The sequence below is a fragment of the Ricinus communis genome, chromosome 9 (assembly GCF_019578655.1).
Source record: "Ricinus communis isolate WT05 ecotype wild-type chromosome 9, ASM1957865v1, whole genome shotgun sequence".
NCBI lineage: Eukaryota > Viridiplantae > Streptophyta > Magnoliopsida > Malpighiales > Euphorbiaceae > Ricinus > Ricinus communis.
The window spans coordinates 1-19,236 of record NC_063264.1 but is presented as its reverse complement, the minus strand read 5'-3'; the positions used below and the strand labels follow the sequence as shown (position 1 = coordinate 19,236).

Here is a 19,236-nt window from a genome sequence, read left to right as displayed (position 1 = left end):
CCAAACCCGTTGGGTTGGAGAACCAAGGCCTGCAATTGGGCCAACATTTCAACCACTTGGGCCTATGCTTCTGCTGGGCTTGTAGTGCCTGGTGGGCCTGGTGGGCTGGTTGGGCCTGGAAGGCCTGTTGAGCCTGCTATGCCTGGAGGGCCTGATAGGCCTGCTGGGCCTGGAGGGCTTGATGGGCCTGCTGGGCTTGCTAGCTCAGGCCAAATTCAGAGGAGTCGGGTCGGGTCCAATTAGGTTGGCCCGGATCGGGTTGGTGTAACCCTAAGGAGCGTCATATAACTATCCGCATATGACGCCCAGCCCCCGAATTCCCTTTTCTCCCTAGGGTTTCCTTCGGGCCTTCTTCTTCCTCCTCTTCTCACCCCTTCGCCGCTCCCCCTTTCCCAATCTCGGGTTGGCTTGAGCTCGGGGTGTAGAAGCCAACAACGAGCGCAACTGTGACCCTGCTTCTTGCAGTGGTCGCACCGCTTGCTCGTGCTCGCCTCTCCCCCTGTTCTGTTTCTTTCGGTGAGATCGGGGCGATGCGATGCAAAGGCTTGGTTTTCCGCGAGTTCAGTAGAGGCCGAGGGATTCATAAGATTCCTTCGCGTCTCCTCGCGCTGGACTATTGCAATAACAGTGTCGATGTTCGGTAGTTCCGGGGACAGGAGGATTTGAGATCTCAAGCTCTCATAGCTTGAGTCCAATCCTCCCAGGTAAGTGAATACTAGATCATTATCGGCTCGTTTTTGAATTTCTGCTGTGTCTATTGAAGGAGGTAAGTAAGTCTGAAGCTCTTCCCATCTTGTCAATATTTCTGTGGCATATTGCGAGCTTGATTTTGTGCCTTGTGTGATTCTGGCAAATTCCTGTTTGATATTAAAAATGTGAGCAAAATTTTGTTGATGGCTATATAGGCCTTTTACCTTGTCCCATATTGCTTTTGATGATTCCAGCAACATACAGAGCCTGGAAATTTAGGGCTCCATAATGCTGGTAAGCAGCGACATGATCAAGTGGTTTGTCGTCTGCCATTCTTCGATTTTTTCTGCTTCATCTTCTGTCGGGGCTTCTGGTCTAGTAGGTTTGGGTTTGGGTTTAGTCCTAGTGATGAACCCTAATTTCCTTCTGCCACTAAGCTCTATGTAGACAGCTTTTGACCACTTGAAGTAATTTTAATTACCTCTGAGGATTATCTTGGTCAATCTGTTATCGGTTTGAGACATGATGAATTTCCAAAAAGGAATTCTGAGAATTTGGTTTCTGTTTGCTTGATTGATACTTCACAGGTTTGAATCCTGCTCTAATACCATGAAGAAAATAGAAATGATGAATTTATTGATATATGATTCTAATTTTTACAATTGATTGTGTTGATACATATATGTGCATGTCCAACGGTAGCCTATTCTACTTGGTTGCCTTGGTATTTCTGTCCAACGTCCCTTTCTTTTTCTGGGAAAGGTTGGAGCGGCTTTTCCCTGCCACAGGGATGGTTGCTCCCTTTCTCAGGGCCTGTGATGACATGCCTTGCACAAGCTTTTCTGCCTGTGCAGTGTCTGATGCCATGCTTGCTTTACTTCCTCTTTCAACAATATTATTAGCAATTTGTAAAATGTATTAATGACAAGCTTTGCTTTGACGGCAAAACCCTCATAGTATTTAGTACTGTACATCATCCTAGTGTGGATAATTCACTAAGCCAAGAAAACTTATAGACCTAATAGCCTCTTTTATAAGTTAAATGTATAAACTATAACAATTTGCAATCATATATCACCTCTCAAAAAAAAATCTTTATCTCTGCAATATTTAATTAGATGTACAATATAATTAATAAAGTAAGAAGAAATAAAACCAGCAACAAAGCTTGAGAAGTAGAACACCTTAGTTTTAAAGTCGTTAAAAATCCAATGTGGATAAGCCTCGGGCAATGGCTTTCTTGTCCTTGATGTCATGTCTAGTAACCTACAGTTGGACACTTGATTAGGGAATTAACTGGCCAAAGAAATAAGCTAATCAAAAGACCCAAAATAAAATAAAAAAAGAAAATACAGTAATAACTACAATCAATAACAAATTGAGCAATCCAAAGTAAGCAGTTGGACCAAAAGGCAGATGACTTATAATTAAACCATCAGGCACACCATGATGCTCATGAACCAAAAACACATCTGTATAATCATGTGCTCGGCAACTTTCAATAAATTCAGAGATAACCTGCAAAGAAGTAAAATATGTGGCAAACTGGCAATGTCCTTGACATGATGCAATTCCATTGTCTTGGAAAAATGATAAATGTACATATCATGACCTTTATCATAGACAGCATAAGCAGAACATTAATCATATCCAATTAGCTGCAATATCTAGAGGTCCCAAAAGTGAAATCTTTATCCACGTTCATACCAGAAGTTTCATAAGTCGATCTCATTTGCTTATACACATATAATTTTGAATCAAATGAAGCATGGAAAGATTCTTCTTAGAAATGATTCTACTAAATTATAGATTAATAATTGTTAAAAATACATATTTATTTTAGAAGCAAAAAAATGTATAAGTTATCCATTGCCTGCAACTATGTGTAACAAATAAAAAAAAGGGCTAACCTGACAACCACTATTGATTGTTCTGCATTGGGGAAGAATTGCAAACCAAAGACAAAAAAACAGACAAATAAAAATCCACAACTATTTATACCGGACACAATCCTTGACAAACTGAATAATAGGGGCACTTGGATTGCGAGAAGTAGTAAGCAAAGTTTTAGGATATTTTTCAGTAGCATTTGCATACTCATCATCAATATGACTCTTCGAACTAAAGTTTTCATCAAATACAAAAATTAACAGACAGCTTAGACTCAATTCAATCTCTAATTATTAAACATAAAAAATAATAAAAATTAAAAACTAAAAGTTAAAAATTTTACCTGCAGTGTTTTCATCTTCGAGATCAACTTCTTGGCGAAGAGCAGCCTCTTCGTCTCTAAGCTCAATTGGAATTGGCTTTCCCTCTGTTAACAAATGAATCAAATTCACATACATGTATATAATAATAAAATACACAAATTTAAATAAGACACTCACGAATTTGGGTTCATTACCAGCTAGGGCTTCTTTGATTTTGCGTTTTTTCCCGTATGATAATCTCTCTTTGCCTTCTAAGCTCTCTGTATAAATAGTCTCTCCTTAATCTAATGTTTCTACGCAACATTTCCACTAATTCAACTATAAAAGATGAATCAGGAGGTAAACAAAGAATCTGAGAATTGCTAGGGTTTTAGAAAATAAAAACCTGAAAGCTAGGGTTGCTAAAACGGCACCGTTCCTTTTCGGGGGTGTGGAAGGAAGTAGTGCGATCGATGTCGTTTCGATGTAAACTTGAGACAGTTAGGGCTTACAGTACAGATCCATTAGTATGGTTCAGCCTGAAGAAGGGAAGAGGAAGACAAGATCCGACCTCCTTTTTTTAGCCTAGAATTAGATTCAATAAACGCAGGAAGTCGATTAGGCAGGGATGTTTTAGTGTACTTAACTAATAATTGGTAGTTTTTTCTTGACTTTCTTCTGCCAATTAGTTTGGCCCAATTAGAATTATGTAATTTGGACAACGTTAGGATTAGAATTATGAATTCCTTATAAAATTAGGATTAGGATTAGGATTGTGGATTCCCTATAAAATTAGGATCCAGTGGTTTTTTCTTGATTTTGTTCTGCCAATTAGAATAATGGAATTTGGATAAAATTAGGATTAGAATTATGGATTCCTTATAAAATTAGGATCCATTATTAAAGACTATATATATGGGTGCATTAGGGGTTCCTTTGGTAAGTCTCAGACATAATTAAGGCTGGTAAAAAGAAAAAGAGAAAAGAAAATTATATACAGGCGACTATCTAGGATTGAATTGCGACAATGGGGAATTGGTCAGATCTGAACAGTGATGTGCTAGGTGAAATTGCAAGGCGAATTGAATGCTTCGAAGATTTTATTGCATTCGCTGCAGTGTGCAGGGCATGTCGATTGGTGGCCAAGCATAATCAGCATTATTTCAACAGCAGCGCATCAGCCAAAGTTCCATGGCTAATGCTCTCAAAAAAGGAAGAAGAAGAGGATTATAGTAGGAGCTGGCAGTTCTTGAATCTGTCAAAAGGCAAAATTTACAAGATCAGTCTTCCAGAAGAAGGCAATAGTTACCTAACATTATCATCTTATACTTACAGAAGTATCTATGGTGATAATGAAACACAATTTTATGTTGCTTCACAAGGATGGTATTTGATAAAAGAAGAGGAAAAATATTTAAGCCTTCTGAATCCTTTTTCTCTCACAAAATTTTATCTGCCTCGTAATATTATCATAAGGGGAGATGCTTACTACTCCTTCAAGAGCGAGACAGTTATTGGGTTCGCTTTATCCTGCAGCCCTACTCGCACATCAGATTACATTGCCATGGTTATTAATCTAACCCCTGTTCATGGGTATTCGAGATTGGCGTTTTGCAAGCATGCAGACCCCGGATGGACCAGTGTAGACTTACCACCTTTATCATGTACTTACAGGGAAATCAGTTTTTACGATGGACGATTTTATGCTTTCCACAAACAACCTGATCCGCACATATATCATGTCCTTGAAATCGACATTGAGATTCAAGACAGCACTGTTTCAACACGTACCATATCATTTAAAGATCCTTACTGGTATCTGGATAGGACAATTGTGCCACGCGACCATGAGATATTATGGGACTGCAGATGTTGGCTAACGGAATATTCAACCGGAGTACTGATGATGGTTTTCTGGAATTGGAATTATGAATTGGATCAGCAGCTTGCAGCTGGTATTTATTCTGATAATAATAATCATCATCAATTTATAGTTGAAGCAATGGAACTGAAGACTGGAGAATGCAGACAGGTGAATGATTTTGGGAATAAAGCACTATTTTTGGGACAAGGTTCGTGTTATTTTGTTGATGTATCCGATGAATCGACACTGTTCAAGCCCAACCATATATACTCTCTGGACAATTCCCTTGGAATATTTTGGAAACGGAGTAGAAGTGTTACTGTTTACAACATGCTTGATGGAAGAAGGAAGCCCCTTTTCAACGAGGCAGAATGTGGTCGCAACAGCTCTGTTCTTTGGATCGAACCAAGATTTTGATGCATCATTGGTTATGTTTGTCTTTTCTTTCAAAATATATCATTGTTTCGATAACATTTTTATGTTGCTTATGGAACTCGGCTAGCGTTTATGCGTTCCTATTTTATGTGTACTGTCTCTAAGCCTGGCCTGGTATTTCTTGGAGAAGCATTAGTTATGAAAACATAAACCAGTAGAGTTAAATTGCAGTCAGGTCAATGGCAGGATACATCTAGCCTGCATTTTTGAGATACATACTATCAATATCAATTTCAGGAACATCCAGGCACAAAAATGACTTAAACGTATGAGGGTGCACTTCAGGCACTAAATCCACCAAATGTTCATATAGCTCTTTATATGATTGCTTTGCTACCCGCAAATGCTAAGCCAAAAAAAAAGAAAAACAAACAAACTGCTTTCTATACAAAATTGATATTTCGATCCATCAACTACAGGATTTCTAAGTTAATCTTAGAGAATTTATTATCCAACAGTTAATAGTTCATAAGAAAATATATATATTTAGTGTCCTCTGAAAACATGCTTGCTTTAATATGAGAATTATTATGAAGATAAATAAAATTGTTTTTCTCATTCATGTACATCCTGTTCCAGGCTCAAGATTGATTTTTTTTATTTATAATAACTTCTTATACGAATAATTGTGTAATGACTAATTAAAATTTTCATGGAGCATTCCATCACTTCACAGTTACCTTTGTTTTTATTTTGTAAGTATTCAATTAATTCTTAAAATGATTAATCTAATTAAAAGAATAATGAAGATGGAAACAAGGCATATATTCTCATGAAGAAAAAGAAAAGATACACCGTTTTATAGTATTTCACAAATTCTTGATTTGATGTCATCAATCATTTAGTCTAGTGGAGATTTGCCTAAGATGTTCTGATTCTTAAATGTTTCGAGAATAATAAAAAACTACATATCCATGTATATAATAATGTTATTGAACCCATTTTCTCAAATATATTTCTGAAACAGTTATTTCATTTTGTTAGTATATAATAGGGACAATAACACTAGAGCCTCTATCTCTGTTCTTCTTCCTTAACTGGTTGATAATGGAACATCAACCACAGAAACAGCAAGTCAATGAAAATAACCAGACTGAATCAGGTCTCTATCTCTCTCGAAGATACACCTTCACTTTATGCTGTATTATTTTGTTTTATTAAATTGTTCATCTTTTTTTATTTTTCTCTTTTTTCAAATAATGAAGCTGATAAGTTTGCAATTTCTGCACTAAAAATGAGTTGCGTTGCAGGGAAGAAGAGAAAACGTTGTTCACCAATAATAAAACCAAAGGGGGAAAGAAGCTTTCTTCAAGGATGGTAACTCATCTTGCTTCACCAATCGATCTTATTCATTCTGTATACATAATCTTTTCTTGTGATCATTTTTTGAGATTATTCCTTCATCTGATGTGCAGCCTCTTTGCTTTGTGCTGTTGTTGGATATGTGACATGTGCTTTGATACCACTATTGTGGTAGCATAAGAGAGACTGCATAGAGGAGTTTGAGATATCAATATTATCTTCACCACCAGGCATGATACATATATATAAGTTGCCTGGTTTTTCATGTTTAATTTGTGTTGAATAATATTGTATTCTTATGTGAGACTATCTAATTCTGAAATGAATTTTACATATGCAAATGCATATAAAAACTGAAGCTTACAGCAGCTGCGACCTTATTGTCAATGCTCAAAAAGACCAGAAAATTGCAAAAAATGCAATGAATTATAAGCCTGTTCTTTCTTGGAAAAGCATTCTCCATGAAGAGACCAAACCGGTCAAGTTAATAGCAGATGAGGTTAATGGCAGGATCCACCTAGCCTACATTGAAATAGATCCAATATTTACTATTACCATACTCAGGAACTTTCTGCTGCAAGACAAATATGAAACAAGTCCATATGAAGGTGCAAGAATATTTCCTCTTTTTATATATTACTTTGCTAGCCATAAATACAATGCAGAAAAGAACAAACATCTTCCTCTGTTTTGTACAAAATAGTATATGATGAATCGAAGGAAAAAAAAAAAAAAGAAGAAATGAATGATTGAACTGAGAATTATACAACAACGATGAATATGAAAGTATAAAACAAAATTGTATGCACACATTCTCACACTATATAAATTCGCTCAGAAGTAACTTGACTGAGCTTGCAGCAGCTCTAATTGTGCCAAAACTTTGGCAACTGCTGACTTTAGTCTCAGATCGCCATTTTGTGCAAGATCAATGAGCACCACTTGTGCAGACTCACCGAATTGTTTTCTGTGTTCCTCAATTCTAAAGATTCTCTCCAGTATCCACAGTGCTTTTTCTTGGCCCTTTACATTTCCTGATTCCAACACTTTGATTAGCCCTTGAAAAACTGACATCTTGGCCAAGTAGTTGCTTCCACTCTCCCAGATTTCATCTCGCACAAGAGTTGCAAGTGCACCAAGAACAGCTTCATCAGTTTCCCTATCTTCGCCTTCCAGTACTTTAATCAGAGGAGAGACAGCACCAGCCTTGACTAAACAAAATGAGCTTTTAACAATGCAATAGCCATCATGGACTTCACAGAAAGCATCGCCAGAAGAAGGCATACAAGTCCATCTCGTTTTTCTGGACTTTCTTAGAGCTAGTGAATTCTGAGATAGTTGAGCTAGTGAGGTTGCAGCTCTACACTTGGCACCTAATGACCCAATTGAGAGCAGCTTCACAAGCAAAGGTATCATCCCTAATTCTGCAGAAAAAAGCTGTAGTTTCTTGTCAGAAGGAACAGTAAAGCGAATAAATATGTCTGAAACACGCTCCATTAGCCAGCTTGTTGTTGGTGCTGAACTCGATTCAACTGAACTCATTATAGAAATTAGAATGGGCAGCAAGTCATATTTCTTCAGTATATCTGTTGCTTTTTTATTGCCAATTGGAAGATTGCTAATTATTCCAATCCCAGCAGCTTTTTCACTCTCTGATATTGATGAAGCGACAATGCTGACAATATTATTAAGATGTGATTCTCCGAGCTGTTCCATCAATTCTTCAGGTGAATCTTTGGAAAGAGTGTAAAGTAAATTTAAGGCAGCACTTCTGTTTTTGATATTAGTCTCTGTCAGGAATGGCACAAGAAGTTGGAATGCACCATTTTCTTTCATCTTTTTTCTTATTTTAGTTGCCCTAGAATGTGAAGCGATGCTATTGAGTGCTTGTAATAGGTGAAACTGAATTACTGGACTGCTTAGATTCAAAAGTGAAAGCATCTGCTGAGCCACATCTTTATTAACCAGAATAGACTCCGATTGAGCAATTCTTGCAAGTATGGCTGATGCTGGCTCCCGAAGAGTCATGAGAACAGATGTGACGGAGAATAGTAGCTGGAGCAGGGGTACTATGATGCCTGAACTGATTAGACGTTGTATATTCTCTGTCAACTTTGCTAAATTCTGCAAAGCATTTAAAGCAGATAACTTGGACTCGAGCTTTCCAGCTTTAAACATTTTGACAAGGGTTTCAACTGCCCCATCTTCACCCAAAGAAGCTCTACTTTGATCTGTGAGCTCCATTCTTGAAATTGCTGTTGCCATGAGGATCTTACTCATATCAGAACCTGCAAAGAAAGAATGGTTGCATTTGGAACTAACTTTAAGTTGATATTCTGATTAGTAAGAATAGAAAAGAAAAGGAAGGTAGCCAAATCAAGAGCTCCTATTCCACATAACTAACACAATATTAGCTCCATGCACCTTATGTGCTATTCACAGGCTCTTGGACGCAATTAGTCAAAATACATTTCAAGAACAAACAGTATGAGTTTAATGCAATCTGCAGGCCTTAGTTTAATCCATTTGTTGCACCATATACTCTTAATCAGTACCTTGCTGTGTCTGCCATTTAAATCTTAAGCAATTGATCTTTCACAGGTTGAGATTAACATTTGAAGTTACTCCAGCAAAAGAGACCATTAAATGAAAAGAAGCTGTGGTATTACCTTCCTTTAGGTGATGCACTAAAGGTTTAAAGTAACCAGCTTCAGCCATATGAAGTGCATTCTGAGTGTTGCTTGACAATGCAGTCAACAACTTTCCTGCATCATGAGCAGCAACCGAGTCATCACCATTAAGCATAGTGACTAGCATGAGAATACAGCCTTGAATCCTTCCAATACGCCGCCGAACTGCTGAAACCTCTGAAAGTTCCAACAACAATCCTACGGCTTCCCTCCTTTCATCCACATCTCGAGTCAAAGACTTCACCAATAGTGATAAAGACCCACCATCTGCCATCTGTTCCTGCAGACTACCACAACATGTAAGAGAGGCAACAACAGGAAATATTCTGCAAACCAAATTATGAAGAGAAAAACAATCAATTGCCATGTGATTTACCTTGACTTCAGTTTTATCAGAAGCAAGGCTTCTTAGTATTTGAATGATAGTCAACCGACTGTTAGGCTTGCTTGAACCTAGCCGTTTAAACAAGATTGGAATAACTCCTTCATCACTGACCCACTCTATATCAATGGTTTGATCCTTGATAAAATCACGTAATCCCCAAAGCGCAAGCCTAAACTCTTCATCATTACCATACTTAAGTTGCAAGACTACATCTTCAGTACTGAGCGTAATAATATCTTCCTCAATTTCTCTCTCTGAGTCTATTTCACTCACAAACCCCGATTCCTGACTGGGTCTTGGACTAGGATTTGCACTAGGACTAGGACTTGAACTTAACCTGATATTAAATCTGGCATTCATCAATTCTTTGTGCAATGCTGCAACCTTTTCTTTAAATTCTGGAGACACATCAGTACTTGCAAATAACACAAGGCCTAGAGATCTACCAAGATCTTGAGTCAATTCCTCCATTTGCTTAATGGGTGATCTCGAACCAGGGCTTTTAATCAAGTTCTTAACTCGCTTAAGCTCCTTTTCAAGGGATTTAACTGCTTGTCTAACTGGTGGCCTATCCATGACCTTATCATTGTCCTTTAATTCTATGAGAATTGGTGTGAACTTATCAAGTAAAACAGTAAATTCAGCACATATTTCTTTGTCGGATTCAGAGTTCATTGAGAGTGATGCTACCTCTTCTGCTGAAGCTCGTAGTTCTGTTACAACTTCAGAGAAGCTTCTGCTCTCGCATGGTTGCATTTCTTTTCTGGGTAAAAAGCTTGGAAAAGGAGATTCAAGGATAACAAAGTTTTGGGAGTGTTTAAAAAGTGAAATATTAGCAAGAATTGCAGAACTCAATAGGCAAAAACCTCGATACTATAGAGGATTTTAAGAGAGAAAATATGCAGAACTGAAGAAGTTAAAGAACAGAGAAACATCAAAGAGGACGCAATCAAGAAAAAATTTACAAGAGAATCAACGTATGTAAAAACAAACATACATACATACTACATGTACCTAACTATATATTTAGAGTAAGCGCGTTCTGAGTACTAGAAGAATCAAATAATTCAAGAATTCAACAAGGGAACAAAAATTTCAAGAATTCAAAGAAGAAGAAAGGAGAAGGAAATGAACCTGAATGAGAAATGAGAAATGTTTCTTGACTGACTACAAGCAAATCTTTAAACAAAAGTATTTGTTTATTCCAATAAATTCTTCTTCGACGGCATTTACAAGCTGAGTAAGAAGATAACAGAAGGGCAACCCACAAAAACAGACCAACAAAATTAGAAGACTCCAAGACTGTTGGATTCAAATGTCTGTCTTTACTCTGCTTTTACATTTCGAAACTAAATACAAATACATATAAAGATTTTTCTGGTGGAAGTGATAATTGGAGGTTTCTTGGTTGGCGTTTTGTAAAGCGGTATCTTTTGGGTCAGTGTCATTAGTCGGCTTCATGACTTAGTTTTTGGCAATAATAATAAGGATACCAGTTTACTTCTTCTTTCTTGCTTTTCTTTATTTTCTTGGATGTATTTGATGTGACCAATTGAACAAGAGAAGACCGAGTCAAGAAATAGAGTTCTCACGTTCACTCCACTGTTCCTGCTTTTTCTATATGTTACAACCTTGCATTTAATAACCAAACTCCTAACATTTGTTATTCCAGCAAGGACTCAAACATTGACCTTAAGGTCAAGCCATTCTGTGCAAGAAGCACTCGGTTTTAGAGTTGATTCACAGACTTACCTAGAAATTTTGGAACAAGAAATAGAGAGATGTAACATGTGCGGTGGTAGCTTGGTCGTGGATGTCTTTTACCGATCAATGAGGGATTTTTACAAGAATTTTCGGATTCGAGCGTTGGTTGAATTTTTCTTTTTAATTTCGAGATTAACGGTGCGATAAAGTAATTGACATATTATAAATATTACACTGAAACAAAGCTCGTATAATCAGACTCAATTTGAAATTACCATTAGCGGGACTGCTACGGCAATAACACGGAAGGACTAGTCGAATCTCTTTTTCTTTTTAATTGACAAAAAAACAGTAAAGGAATGTGAAAACTTTGAATAGGAATATACAAAGGCTAGTTTGAGCAGCAAAGTCATGAACTTTTAAAACGAATAATTTTGGGTTCTCATTCTCTATTTGCATTAATTGAGTTATTAACTTTATGGAAGATGATTATTCTAATTATGTAGTTAAACATTGACTCTAAAGAAAGACGTTGAATTGAAAATCTTTTCTTTTTTTTCTGAAACAATTAAAAATCTTTTTTAAGAAATAAAATACGTTTTCTATTTTAAATTTTAAAATTACTGCCTAATTAACTAGTGCAAATTTCCAATAGGGTACCAAATGTCTTTAATTCAAAAGGAAGAATTACTTTAGAATTGCTACCTCTTTTTCCTTTTCACATTGTTTCTCCAAATTGAACAAATCTAACTCAATAATCATAGAAAAAAGAAAATCCTAAATTACTTTAATGATGACCCACTTTGAGGAGCAATTCCAAGAAGTTTGGATTAGGATAGGAGGTTAAGGGCACATGTGAAATCCACTCCTCAAACATATTAAGACATCGTCAAGGAAAGAAAAAGAAATTGTTTCCCATGATTCCACTAGAAAAACACATAATATGAATTTTACATGCAATCCATTGTTAGTTAAAAATTAGTTGGATTACACTTTCAAAAAAAATGATTTAAAAAATAGAAGTTAGATTAGCCTTATAATAATAGAAAAGGATGCTAAAAGCATTGTGTGTGAAAATCAACCCCTTACTCTATTTAATGTGTCCATGAAAAACATGTGTGAAAGATCTTTTGCACTATCTTTAGGGAAAATTAAAGTTTGAAAGATTCAAACTTTATTGACAATTAACACCTATTTATAAAACCCTTCATAAAATTATTGATTTAATTAATGTTGGTATCAAAATGGCCTAAATGTCTTAATTCATAACGAGTGATATTTTATTTTTTTATTTAATTTTTTATTTAATTTTAATTAATTGTGATTTGTTTTAATCCAAACTTTTTTTGTTATTCATATTTATATTTTTAATTTATAGTGTGAGCTTTTTTAAATTATAAAATATAATAAATAATTTTCAATAAAATACTTAATCAATTATAAGATATTTAATTAAATTATTTAGATTTATAAAAAATTAAGAGAATAATATAAATAATAATTATATTAGTATAATTTAAAGCATAGAATTTTTAAAATAAATACTAGAAGTATTATATTTTATTATTTCTATATATCTAATATACAAATAAAAGCGAAATACCGAATATATATATTATAAGAAAATATTATTTTATTAAAAATTTCAAATACTCACTAAAGGTGTATTATAATCTTAACCACAAAGAGGAGAAATTGTTTTAATTGATTAAAATATTTATATTATCTCATAAATACAAAAAATAAAAGCCAACCATACAAGTATTCTTTTTTTACTTAATATTTAATTTTATTAATAAAATAACAGTAATTAAAAATAAAATATTTTAATATTTTGATATATTGCATAAATAAAATTAAAAAAACAAGAAAATGATATTAAAAATAAAAAAAAAATTATAATACTTGCAATAGCATTTAGATGTACCTTTCTTGATAATCACACACAATTAACTCAACTACAAATACAAACTACAAGAAATTGTATACTGCATGCTTGAAATTAAATGGGTCATTTGGTTTTGGATTAGGAGTCAAGGAAATAGATAAAGTGAATTGTGAGATTTAAGAGTTATAGTGATTTTTCTTTCATATAAATCAATTATATGTTTTTAATTTGCAAAGATGGATTGGATGAGTTTGTTTTATAATTGTATTTTAGAATTTAATCAAATTATTTAACATTAATCACCGATAAGGAAGAAAGAGTTGGGGGTGGAAGATGTTCCTGATCCAGTGATGGACTGAGAGTTCAGTGTTACAGCGGCCCACTCGAAACTTCGGCCGAAACAGTATACGCCCATCACTTCTCCTTCTTTACATGCAACCTCGCCACGTATTCCGAAACTTGGCGCTCTTTCTCTGCTTCATCGCCTACCTCTCTCTTTCTCTCTCTATCTTTCTCAGAAGAAAGAAGTGAAAATGAAGCCAGAAAGCCTTGCTGCATCAGCAGGAATTAATTTTGGACTAGCTTTGATAGTTCTTTCGCTCTTCTCCATCTTCAGGAAACAACCTTCTAATGCTCTAATATACTACTCCCGTCGTCTCTCTAAAGGACACCGCGTTCCCTTCGATCACTCTTTCACTTTCTCCCGTTTTCTCCCTTCTGTTTCTTGGATTCCTCGCGCCTTTCGTGTTACTGAAGATGAAATACTCCAAACCAGTGGTCTCGATGCACTCCTCATTATCAGACTCTTTAAGTTTGGGTTAGTAATTATATAATTCATCAAGTCCCCAATATTTCAAGAATGAGACTATTAATTATGAGAGGCTTTAGAATGATTGTGTTCTACGCGTGTGGTTTTGCTTGCAGTATTAAGTTTTTTGGAGTTTCGTCGATCATCGGATTGGTGGTACTTCTTCCTGTTAATTATGGTGGTCAAGATGAACCATCAAAAGTCTACCATACCATGGATTCTTTTACTATTTCCAATGTTTGTAGAGGTTCCAACAGGTTAGATTATATCTAATATATTACTCAAATGAACATCAATCCCTGCTTAATATATATGCCTCATTTTCTTGTTTATCCTATAACTGTGTTTTATAAAAAGGGTACGGAGCTTTGTTGTGTGAAAGTGTTAATTAGGCCACATTCTACAAATCAACACGTTTACTTATCTATAGTAATCTGATTCAGCACAGCTAGCTCACCAAGTTTTCTTGTCTCACAGGCTTTGGGTCCATTTCACATGCTTGTGGGTTGTTTCTTTCTATGGATTATACCTATTGTACAAGGTGAGCTTTTGGTATAATCAATTATAGCACCAATATATGGTTTTTTTTTTTTTTTTTTTTTTTGTTGCTTTATAGTTAAAAAGCATGTTATTGTTTGCCATCTTCATCCACATAGACATGAGATTGTTACTGCTTATTTTAAATTTACTATAAGTTAAAGAAGAGATACTTTGTTCTTAATTTTGTTTCATTTTCAGGAATATAATGAAGTTTTAATCAAAAGGATCCAACAAATTCGGGACTTCAGACATCGACCCGAGCAGTTCACTGTTCTTGTTCGACAAATTCCTTTGTGTGTTGAACACAACGCTCTTGGGTGTTCTGTTGGTCATTTTTTCTCTAAATATCACCCTGCAAGTTATCATTCTCATCAAATGTTATATGATGCAAAAGAAATTGAAAATCTGCTGGTAAGATTTCAATTGCTTGGAATTTGATACTCCTATGTGTTAGCTCATGTTTCTTTCCATGCAGATGAGAACTTTGCCACTTTCATCTGCTTTTAATCCTATACCAAGAAAGCATAAACTTTTGAATGGCTGCAAATCATTTCATTCTGTTTTGATCCTAATATCTTTCATCTTATGATTCTCTTCCATGCAGAAACAGGCAAAATATCTGACAGAAAAGATTGAGGGTTTGCGAGGGAGGTCCACAGTCAAGAAGCACGGCAAAGAATGCTTACTTGTAGACACATCTGGAGTAGATGCTCTGAAAATTACCCTGCTTGAGGAAAAGGTTCAAGAAATTTATCATGATATTCGCCAATCACAGGGTGAAATAATGCTGAAGGGGAAGGTATTTTCTAGAGAGAGTTGATATGATTGTTAAGGGAGTCAGCTTTATTGTGTGAAACATTACAGATTTATGCTGCATGTGTTAACTTCAACTTGTCGGAAGAAACTCAATTTTAAGAGCAATAGTCTTATAAATTAAAGTTGTGAACCTTTCTGTGGAAGCATGCCCATTCATTTCTCTTGATCTGTAATAGAAATGTGAACGAGTGTGGAAAGCTTTACATGCTACATACTTGCATATTTGATGATACATGCAGTAGATATCATAAAACCCGAGTTCTTTTCCCTTTATAGGAGTTGCCTGTTGCCTTTGCCACCTTCAAGTCCCGATCTGGTGCTGCATTAGTTGCTCAATCTCAGCAGCACTCAAATCCACTTCTATGGATCACTGAAATGGCTCCAGAACCGAGAGATGTCTCATGGAGAAGACTGGCAATTCCATATAAATATCTGCCAATTTACAAAATTGGAGTCATTGTTTCAGCATCACTCCTTACAATTTTCTTTGCAGTCCCAGTTACAGCTGTTCAAGGAATAGCCAAATTTGAGAAATTAAAGAAATGGTTCCCTCCAGCCATGGCCATAGAGCTGATGTAAGTACGGTCTCTTGCTCTAATGCTGCTTCTTTTGGCTGCTGTGTACATGTACTGGATGTCGGTGCATTAGTTTTGAGAACTCCGTAGTTCTTTCTTGAATCTGTCGGACAATAAGACCATTTTATACAGTAATCCTGATTTATCATGTCTGTGTGATGTAGCACAAAACACATTACGTATTGCATTTTCACACTCGCCTGGATTAACAGTAGTGCTCTTTCAGTTCCTATCTGTGCAGATCTCTATTAAATAATTGTTTTATTAATTTATTTGAATAAGAGCATAGCAATAAGTAGAATTTATTTGTTTGAACTCTTTTAAGGAGTACTTAACTGACATATTGCTTCTGTAACATAGACCAGGATTAAGTTCTATTGTAACAGGTTATCTTCCAAGTGCTGTTCTCAAAGGATTTATATACGTTGTTCCCTTTGCAATGTTTGGCATGGCTCGAGTAGGTGGTTCAATCTCAAAGAGCAAGGCAGAGATCAAAGCTTGCAATATGGTTTTCTATTTTCTAGTGGGAAATGTATTCTTTTTGAGCTTGATATCAGGGTCCTTACTCGATGAAATTGGAGAATACTTATCTCATCCTAAGAATTTTCCTAGTCATCTTGCCAGTTCTGTTTCAGCACAAGTAAGCTCAAAATTTTCTTCATCTGCATCATTTGCACATTATTTTCTAGTTTTTCCTGAAATTATCTTTCACAGATTTTTCCACAGATGTTTTATTAAAAGAAAAATTTAAATGAGCTGAAGCTAGTTTTGGTCTTACAGGCTTGACTTGATTATTTGCATTTCAGGCTGATTTCTTTATGACATACATCTTAACAGATGGCCTATCAGGATTTTCATTGGAGATCCTTCAGCCTGGAATGCTCTTATGGGATTCTATAATGTTGCATACATGTGGACGAGGAAAGGAAGAAAATCCTTATCTTTTTTCTTTACCCTACTTTAGAATCATCCCTTCAGTAGCTCTGTCAATGCTCATTGGCATGGTATATGCAGTTGTCTCACCGTTGCTACTTCCGTTGCTTGTTGGCTATTTATGTCTAGGCTACATTGTGTATGTCAATCAGGTAAGGTCTCTTATAGTATTCTGTTTTCTGCAGCTATTATTTCCATCTTAACAAACCAGCTTATCACGGAACTGTATGATTTTGCAGATTGAAAATGTATATGAAACTGTTTACGAGACGTCTGGGCTATACTGGCCCTACATTCATCACTACATATTTGTCGGGATCATCCTTATGCAGATCACCATGATTGGCCTTTTCGGACTGAAGTCAAAACCGGCTGCTTCCATAGCCACAATCCTTCTGCTATTGATGACTATAGCATTCAATGAGTACTGCAAGATCCGTTTTCTTCCTACATTTGGTCATTATTCTATCCAGGTATAATTAGTGCATTACTGCATTATGATATCTGGAATATGCACGAATTGGTGATTTTCTGTTTCTCATCTCTGAACTGTGATCAGGATGCTGTTGAGCATGATGAACTAGATGATAAGAATGGTGAATTGGAAATTAAATGTGAGTACGCCAGCAATGCTTATCGTCCACCTAGTTTGCGGCCTGTTAACTTGATGATATCACTATCAGAGTCGAGCCTCACGCAGCCATTAGCTTCATTATGATTTTAAATTGAAGAATCTTTGCAATCTCATTTGTTCTCTTTTTGTACATTTAGTCTGAAAGTTTGAACTCTTCACAAAGTAATAATAATATTTCGATGTAATCACCCAACACAGCTAACCACATAGTAACTATTGCACCATTTTGACCAAACTGGAAGCCTGCGATTAAGATAAAAATTATTATCGAAGCCAAGCAGGTTTAGAGTTCGAGTCTCCTCACCGCTGTCAATTCATCATATCATTCTTTATTTTATAGCATGCGTTTATTCAGCCTCTGTTAGAAATTCCAAATCACTAATTCTCTGAGTTAGGCTGTAATTAAGGAATCTAAACAATCTCAAGAAAAAAAGAAGAAGAAACTGTTTAAGTTTTCTAAACAGAAATGGGTACAGGTATCACTGTTGAAAATAGAAACTAAAATTCATGCACCAATCCATTCAAGAGAACATTTAGTACATCAAATTCTTGCACCAAGTAAAGTCATCAAGAAATCTTTATAATCCCCAGAAGTGTCATCAGCAACTGCGCCATCAAGATTAGTTTTGAAGGTGTTAAAATACTCTCCTCTGATTTTCATCATATCAAGTTCAGCTCTACACACAACCGCTCTAGTCAATGAATCTTCATCTGTCCCCAGCCCAATGATGGAATCGCCGATCACCTGTTAACAATTTAGCACTTACTAAATAAAAGCAAATAAAAGATTTTCAAGAAATTACTGAGGTAAGAGTTTTGTATTGCACTTTTCACAAATTAAATCAATCACCTTTGCAAAGTGTTTCTCAGGAGATTCTATGCAACAAATTACCACTTTCAGTAAGGATTCTAAATCACCATTTCCACAACTCTTTATGTCCTGTAAAGAAAAATTGTTCATAGAAAGTTTCCAAGAAAATGATGTTTCTAAACTTAGCTAATTGCAAAAACTGAACCTGCTTAATAGGAGTTCCATAGTTTTGCTGATAGCAGTTGAAAGTTGCTCTAAGTTGATACAAATTCCTAGTGCTGAGGATAAACACTAAATCATCATGATCTAGTTGCTTTCTTTTGATTGATTCATGCAATTTCTCTGCCTCTGAGTTGGCTAAATTTGATTCCACCAACTCTTTGTCATATCTGTACGAGCTTACTAAACCCACCAAAAGCTGTCCAATGCAAACACTGGTGTCACTTGGATATTATGAGATGGAGTCTAAAAATGCAAGAATTCACTCCTAATCAATTCTGTCAAACCCATACCATTTCTAGCATGATCTTTTTTTTTTTTTTTGGTTTCAAAATGGCTTGCTTGCTGCAAGAATTGAACTCTAGCAAGACAATTGACTAAATAAATGTCTACGAAATTTAGTTCTTACATTTTTGGAATTCCCAAAAAATTAAAAAGAAATCTCTGTTGCCTGCATGAGTAAGATTTCCTTACCTTTCTAAGGGGCAAATATACTGTAGATGCAATGTCTTCTTCAAGGGAGCAATCAAAAAGAGAACAGTAAGCTTGCCTTACTGCTTGCAGATGATGAGGAGATGATGCACATGCTATCTCAACTATCACTTGTAGTTGTTTTGTGCCTTCCTTATTCTTTGCTTTCAATGCTTCATTTGCTAGTCTTGCATCCCTTTCCGGAGGATCATATGCCCACAAAATTACTGCTTTCTATTAGGCATAAAGAAATTTGACAGAGATGAATCAGCTTGTCAA

The 19,236-nt window shown here is 35.7% G+C and overlaps 5 protein-coding genes and 1 long non-coding RNA gene across 8 annotated transcripts; 3 read left to right on the top strand and 3 right to left on the bottom strand.

The window, feature by feature from the left end:
* Window positions 1-1,890: 1,890 nt before the first annotated feature.
* LOC8270909 (U3 small nucleolar ribonucleoprotein protein IMP4) lies at window positions 1,891-3,038 on the bottom strand. The gene is made up of 5 exons (XM_025156242.2): window positions 2,924-3,038; window positions 2,692-2,866; window positions 2,601-2,622; window positions 2,044-2,208; window positions 1,891-1,956 (listed from the first exon to the last, which is right to left on the bottom strand). Exons 1-5 carry the CDS (start codon window positions 3,036-3,038, stop codon window positions 1,891-1,893), a joined length of 543 nt encoding a protein of 180 aa, XP_025012010.2.
* A 39-nt stretch (window positions 3,039-3,077) lies between these two features.
* LOC112533792 lies at window positions 3,078-5,673 on the top strand. The gene has a single exon (XM_025156227.2). It carries the CDS (start codon window positions 3,910-3,912, stop codon window positions 5,161-5,163), a length of 1,254 nt encoding a protein of 417 aa, XP_025011995.1. The 5' UTR covers window positions 3,078-3,909; the 3' UTR covers window positions 5,164-5,673.
* A 471-nt stretch (window positions 5,674-6,144) lies between these two features.
* Window positions 6,145-6,787, top strand: LOC107260785. The gene is made up of 3 exons (XR_001534773.3): window positions 6,145-6,283; window positions 6,432-6,498; window positions 6,597-6,787. It is a non-coding gene; the product is annotated as an uncharacterized LOC107260785 (long non-coding RNA).
* Window positions 6,788-7,086: 299 nt separating this feature from the next.
* Window positions 7,087-11,118, bottom strand: LOC8270907 (U-box domain-containing protein 44). Of its 2 annotated transcripts, none has more exons than XM_025156224.2 (3): window positions 9,550-11,118; window positions 9,153-9,447; window positions 7,087-8,771 (listed from the first exon to the last, which is right to left on the bottom strand). In XM_025156224.2, exons 1-3 carry the CDS (start codon window positions 10,312-10,314, stop codon window positions 7,318-7,320), a joined length of 2,514 nt encoding a protein of 837 aa, XP_025011992.2. In that variant the 5' UTR covers window positions 10,315-11,118; the 3' UTR covers window positions 7,087-7,317. The 2 variants fall into 2 exon arrangements, with proteins under 2 accessions (XP_025011992.2, XP_002513084.2); XM_002513038.4 differs by having other exon boundaries at window positions 9,153-9,453; window positions 9,550-11,116.
* Window positions 11,119-13,513: 2,395 nt separating this feature from the next.
* Window positions 13,514-17,649, top strand: LOC8270906 (CSC1-like protein At3g54510). Of its 2 annotated transcripts, XM_048379575.1 has the most exons (11): window positions 13,514-13,967; window positions 14,075-14,215; window positions 14,436-14,499; window positions 14,697-14,909; window positions 15,103-15,297; window positions 15,591-15,889; window positions 16,250-16,529; window positions 16,696-16,810; window positions 16,904-16,974; window positions 17,062-17,295; window positions 17,382-17,649. In XM_048379575.1, the coding sequence occupies exons 1-11, from the start codon at window positions 13,684-13,686 to the stop codon at window positions 17,538-17,540; spliced, it is 2,055 nt and encodes a 684-aa protein (XP_048235532.1). In that variant the 5' UTR covers window positions 13,514-13,683; the 3' UTR covers window positions 17,541-17,649. The 2 variants fall into 2 exon arrangements, with proteins under 2 accessions (XP_048235532.1, XP_002513083.1); XM_002513037.3 differs by having other exon boundaries at window positions 13,518-13,967; window positions 16,696-16,974.
* A 228-nt stretch (window positions 17,650-17,877) lies between these two features.
* LOC8270905 (annexin D3) lies at window positions 17,878-19,191 on the bottom strand (the record flags this gene model as incomplete). The annotated part of the gene is made up of 4 exons (XM_048379233.1): window positions 17,878-18,201; window positions 18,307-18,396; window positions 18,473-18,685; window positions 18,961-19,191. Coding segments are annotated over 4 exons (738 nt in total), but the record flags the coding sequence as incomplete, so codon positions are not given.
* Between the last annotated feature and the right edge of the window lie 45 nt (window positions 19,192-19,236).

Coding starts and splice junctions, on each gene's coding strand:
- LOC8270906 (XM_002513037.3), top strand. CDS start 13,684: ATGAAGCCAGAAAGCCTTGCTGCATCAGCAGGAATTAATTTTGGACTA. Junction 14,216..14,435: donor GTTTGTAGAGGTTCCAACAG/GTTAGATTATAT, acceptor CTTGTCTCACAG/GCTTTGGGTCCATTTCACAT. Junction 15,298..15,590: donor AAATAATGCTGAAGGGGAAG/GTATTTTCTAGA, acceptor TTCCCTTTATAG/GAGTTGCCTGTTGCCTTTGC.
- LOC8270909 (XM_025156242.2), bottom strand. CDS start 3,038: ATGTATGTGAATTTGATTCATTTGTTAACAGAGGGAAAGCCAATTCCA. Junction 2,867..2,923: donor CGAAGATGAAAACACTGCAG/GTAAAATTTTTA, acceptor TTTAATAATTAG/AGATTGAATTGAGTCTAAGC. Junction 2,209..2,600: donor CAATCAATAGTGGTTGTCAG/GTTAGCCCTTTT, acceptor ACTTCTTTGCAG/GTTATCTCTGAATTTATTGA.
- LOC8270907 (XM_002513038.4), bottom strand. CDS start 10,314: ATGCAACCATGCGAGAGCAGAAGCTTCTCTGAAGTTGTAACAGAACTA. Junction 9,454..9,549: donor CTGATAAAACTGAAGTCAAG/GTAAATCACATG, acceptor GGTAGTCTGCAG/GAACAGATGGCAGATGGTGG. Junction 8,772..9,152: donor AGTGCATCACCTAAAGGAAG/GTAATACCACAG, acceptor CTTTCTTTGCAG/GTTCTGATATGAGTAAGATC.
- LOC112533792 (XM_025156227.2), top strand. CDS start 3,910: ATGGGGAATTGGTCAGATCTGAACAGTGATGTGCTAGGTGAAATTGCA.